The sequence below is a fragment of the Trichoplax adhaerens genome, genomic scaffold (assembly GCF_000150275.1).
Source record: "Trichoplax adhaerens TRIADscaffold_41 genomic scaffold, whole genome shotgun sequence".
Lineage (NCBI taxonomy): Eukaryota > Metazoa > Placozoa > Uniplacotomia > Trichoplacea > Trichoplacidae > Trichoplax > Trichoplax adhaerens.
The window spans coordinates 15611-21290 of record NW_002060981.1 but is presented as its reverse complement, the minus strand read 5'-3'; the positions used below and the strand labels follow the sequence as shown (position 1 = coordinate 21290).

Genomic DNA, 5680 nt, shown 5'->3' with positions numbered 1-5680 from the left:
ATCCTTCGTAGTACTTTCTTAAATATAAATTTCGAGTTACAGTAGATTAAACTATCAGAAAGCCTTTGTCTTATTATTAATATTGTAAATTATCCCATCAGAACTGAAAATTTGGGGTTAATAAAGATTTGAAAACACATGCAGTGCGTTATTATTTCAGTCAGTGTCAAAATTTTAAGTTACGATACTAACTTATGGTATAAATGATTATGAAAGCCGTAGAGTCTAAATTGTTTAAATATTCAATATAAGATGTTCGAAATGTTTTAAGACACGATAATTATCATCTGTAATTATCTCATTATCTGAGTAATAAATATTATAGATCACTGCATAGCTTCGCTTACTTCTTTAATTATAGTTTGGCTTACACATCGCACCCCACAGAATTTAAATCACGATGTGAAAAATTTTCAACTCTTTCTACTAGGGAAACTTTTATATCTATCAGCATTTCAACTTATCACAGTATTAAAAGTAATTATTTTTCCAATAAGCCAAAACGTTCTCATGACCCCTAGGCCCTATAATAACGTAGAGAAATATTTATGTCATTAACGGAATAGAATATAAACAACGATTCTCAAGCAGCAGTATTTACAATTGTATAAAGCAAGCCCTTCTTCTGAGTAAAACAATCTATCTTACGTTTATGCAATTTAAAATCATCCAATTAAGTAAATCTACTGATCTTAATCTGACCTATTGGCGCCTATAATAAGTAACATCTATGATCGCTAACCTTTACGTTCATTTCTCCTCTCGGTTGGAAATCATAAATGCCATGATTAGATAAGATGTTATACGTGCTCTCACTACAGTGAATTTTGGAAGCTAAACAATGAATTTGATAACAATATCTTAGTTTAAGTAAATAACCACAATTTTTCTTTGTTAAAATTTCGATATGTAGTAACTATACCATCTCCTAATGATTCCATACGAGAAGCAATATTGACTGCATCTCCGAATAAGCAATAGCGTGGCATTTTCCTACCAACTACACCAGCTGCTACAGAACCTATTTAAAAGTACATTTTAAAAAAATAGATTTAGGTAGCTGAATACTTTTAATGCAATTTTTGATATAAAATAAGCTAACAATCTGATTGTGTAATTGACAGCAGCGCTGATTACATTATTTACAGTATGTATTTTTATTAGACATGATAATTTAAGTATCAAATATATTACTTAGGCGATAGTAACAATACTATCAAAAGTACACGTATGATTGCCTGTCGTTACAGTCAGCAAAGTATATGAAGAATTAAATACATGTACGAAGGGCACATACCGAAACTGTGCATACTATTTATATACTTATATAGTAATAATGCTACTACATTCCTAGCAGCATACTAAATAGAAAATTACATAGCCCAAGCCTATTCTAGCTTGAAATGCGACGATAAAGATAAGTAATCTCATATAGCACTCTCTCAACCTAGGTTGTGACAATATGAGATAATATAAAATAGGTAATCTTTTCCCTCTTTGATGCAGAAAATCAGTATTATGATTTGAAATTAAGTAGAATTACTCTTCTAATAATAGTTTCTGTACTACTCTAAGCGGTACAAGTCAGCTTTTTATCCTGTAGACAACTTTTTAATATATCTTTATAATCTATCTAATTATTAATTATCAGCTGAGTTACAAGCATGCATACTGCAATATATTTTTACCTGTGATAAAATACATTATATAAAATATACTATAGATCATTAAGATCAATAAGAAATAGATGCAATATTACGAATGATTATCAATAAACTAATATAGACAGTAGTTACTTAAAAATATGATGTGAATACCGAATAATATTTTGGAAATGTCTTAATTTAATATTTTAAAAACACCTTCTTAGTGTATTCTAAGATTACAAAATTCAGTCTAACAATAAATCAATAGGGCAAATTATACCAAATAAAATATGACCATTTAGGATATTTAATCTCTAGACTGTTATCAAAAAGATGATCGTAAATAATAAAGCATGTAATAATTTTGTTTTAAGTCACAGAAACATTATACATATTATGTATCTGCTATCACATTGCGTCTTATTACTTTACTCACTTTCTTATCCTATTATTATATCTGCAGTTCACAGTGTAAGTTATTAGTAAGCTAAATTAAATTAGATCTCATTTGGTGTTAGAAACTCTGTTACCATCTATAGTCTAGCTAATAACTGGAGTACCTTATTCCTAAATCAGGCATTGTAGTAAACACACTTTTAACAAATCTCTCCCATATAATAAGAATCGAACATTCATATCAGATCTATAATGATCAAGACTTTTCCACCTTTACATAGACATCTGCTTATTCTTTTAATATTTAAACATAATCACAACCAACGATGATATTCTTACCGTAAAACTAATTCTATATTATCAATTAATATGCAATCTATAAAAGGTTCAAATCTACTCTCCTAAATGGGGAATTGATTAAAAATTTTTAGTAAAAGTTTGATCAGTCACTTTAGCGCTACATACCTTTAAACTGTTTTTATATGTAGTGAGTTTAAAACAAAGCTTGTTATATTCTCTCAATTGTTAATAAAATAATTATAAACAGGTAAAGTGAAAAACATCACATTTATGATATTAAGATGTCTAAACTCAACGATAGTAAGAATTCAAAGTTGAAATTTGATTGATGTAAATAAGGATATTTATTAAAAGTTATAACTTTCTTGAAATGATTCCTATGATACTACGAAGGGTAAAATAAGGGAATGTCAGTAAATGTCTCCTGAGATGAGGAAGAAATTAAAGAAGGAAGGCGGTATCAGCGTAGGCTTAGCTCCGTTCATCTACTAGTAGACCATGCTAAATATTCTATGACTTGAATATTCCTATGACATCAAATCTGTTCTGTTATATCATATCAAAAAGCAATACCAGTTAAGAATAAAGATTTCCCTATTTACCATCAATTCCCAGAATATCGATCAGCCACTGCGTAATTCGGACAACAGAAATTCAATCATGTCAATTTAAAAATATCATTCGTCGATTCCATTTCATAATAACTACATTAATCGAATTGCTCCCTGACTAAATATAAACAGTTATTGTATCTATTGAATCCCTAACTATAAACAGGAAACTTTTCCGAAATAATAAAAATTTCATACAATTAATGTTATATTTTCTTATAACCTGATACCACTAGTAGAATAATGTCAAAATTTGGAAAAAATGTCATCAGATTAAATAATTAGACTTATAAAAGAATATACTACAAATAATTAATGTGCTTTTGACCCTTGACCTACACTACGCAACTAGAAAATGATGTCAAAACTGAATACGACAGTTGATTTAATCTTATCAAAATTTAATATAGCATAACAATAAGTCAATTTAGGTAATACTGAAATATTTTTAATTAAATATACTATTCAATAGGTTACTTTACAAGGATGATAAAATTAATTACTGTACCAGAATGAATCCCAGAGCGTAACTGTATCTTGATTTCGGGTTTATGTGGCGCTCTTAAGTCTTTCATTACATCTAAAAGATCGATAGCCATGTTGGCAATCTCTGCAGCATGTCGATTCCCTGACAAGCGACTGGGTACTCCTGATACAACCATATAATCATCGCCAATAGTTTCCACTTTATAGACATTGTATTTTTCAATTTGACTATCAAAATTGATGTAAATATAATTAAGCATATTGACTACCTCGAGAGCAGTACTATGATGGCAAATATTAGTAAAGCCAACTATATCACTAAAGTAGAGTGTAACATTATCGTAAGATTCTGCAATAACGTGGTTACCACGTTTTAATTGATCAGCAACTGATCTTGGTAACATTTCACATAGTAAATTATCAGTTTTTCGTCTTTCTCGTTCAAGTTTGCGCGTTTTATCAGCCAAATTAATGGCGTATGACTGTATATGATTTAATAATTTTGATATAAAATAAATTAAAAGCGGGCATACAATCGCAACCACAATCAACAATATTAGAGACATGACAAAATTAACGTAAGCAGCATTGCCAATTCTTATCGATGCAGCTTGAATGTAATATGCAGTTAGATCTTGAATTGTTTTGAGTTGGTCAATATACATTGTAATATTTTCAAACCAGTAAGAGGCATATGTAACTGATGGCTGATGATATGTATTAGCAATAATATCTTTGCGTAGCATTTGCAATTGATCATATACACTAGCATTTAATACGTAGACCTTATAGAGATTATCGAGATAAGTTGAATATTGACGTGAAGAGTTAATACTCATTTGTCCACGCTGTAATCTAGAATAATAATGGAGAATTTGTAAATGACTTAGTTGTGATTGTGAAAAATAGACACCACCAAGAGCGCGTTCAATCCCAGTTTCTTCTTTACCGCTTAAAAACAACTGATATGAGACTAAATTATTCCATAAAATTTCTGTCCTTGCATTGCGTAATCGCCTAGATATCCAATTTAAAATTTCTCTGTTGACATCAGAATAAAATTTTAGTTCACTATCAATGGTTGTGTTTGCCATATCAACAACTGAATCACGATGAGCATCTAAATAATTACGTAAACTAGTACTATTGGATAAATAGCTAGATGTCGAGTCATTTATCGGCCATGGATCGACCTCTTTGATGGCGTTGTTCGTTTCTAATCGGCGTTTAACGACATTGACAAACACTATTTTATCATACTTTGAGCTAACTAGAAGTACTGTCTGTCCACGTTCGATCTGTAAGTAGTGAATTAAATTTCCTAATTTGATACTAGCAATAATTTCATTACTCAGTTCGGTAGTCTTTCTATATTCAGTGGCATCGGCAAGTAAGGTAATAATCGTGCTAACAGCAAGGCCAATACATGGTATCAAAATCAATATACATATTTTAAACATTTGTATTCGTCGGCTACTGTCGTGACCAGGATCATCTCTTAACCAGCATCGATTTTTGCCAAGAGTAGTTGGAATGTAATTGATATTATCACTATCACTCTCTCCAGGACTAACACTAAAAAATTCGGCATATTTGCTTGGAGAAGCACCAACGGCTCTTTCTTGACGATCACAACGATTTTCGGCTTGCATTGCAAAATTGCTTTCTCTTGGTTGCGAGTACGTTTTAGATTTCTTTTTCTTGTTCGTGTGTGTTCTCTCTCCTATTATTACGTTTTTGTTTTCTTTAATTGCATTTAACAATTAAATTTAGGCTCTATATATTTTTCGAAGTTAATGGTAAAATAATAAAAAATCAATCATGATTCAAAGAAATGGGTTGGAAGACAAACATACAAGTTAATGCCTACTGCAACAAATCATGTTAACATAATTTTGTTGATGCCTATTCCATTTCGTATATGATTAATGCCCCAATCTATCATCTTACCTTATTTCTATCGTAAATCATTAATATACTCTTCTAATATAATCAATTAGCAAGATAGATGCAGCCAGCAATAAACGATAAACACCGCACTAAACGATATGCCACAACTTTAATAATGACGTTTATTGTTTACTGTAGCGTTTGCCAAGAAATTTTATGTCACTGATTGTTAATGACAATAAAAATAAATAATTATAAGACCAATCGGATATCAAAATCATTTACTAAATATAGTAAAGAACTAATCAACAAACATAGATATTCATTGACAGAAAAATTTCAAGTAAATGA

General features: G+C 30.2%; 1 protein-coding gene across 1 annotated transcript; it reads right to left on the bottom strand.

Annotated features, from left to right (window-relative positions):
• Nucleotides 1-455: 455 nt before the first annotated feature.
• TRIADDRAFT_33908 (uncharacterized protein) lies at nt 456-5091 on the bottom strand (the record flags this gene model as incomplete). Its single annotated transcript, XM_002118240.1, has 4 exons — nt 456-524; nt 743-834; nt 923-1021; nt 3462-5091. The coding sequence occupies 4 exons, from the start codon at nt 5089-5091 to the stop codon at nt 456-458; spliced, it is 1890 nt and encodes a 629-aa protein (XP_002118276.1).
• Nucleotides 5092-5680: the final 589 nt, after the last annotated feature.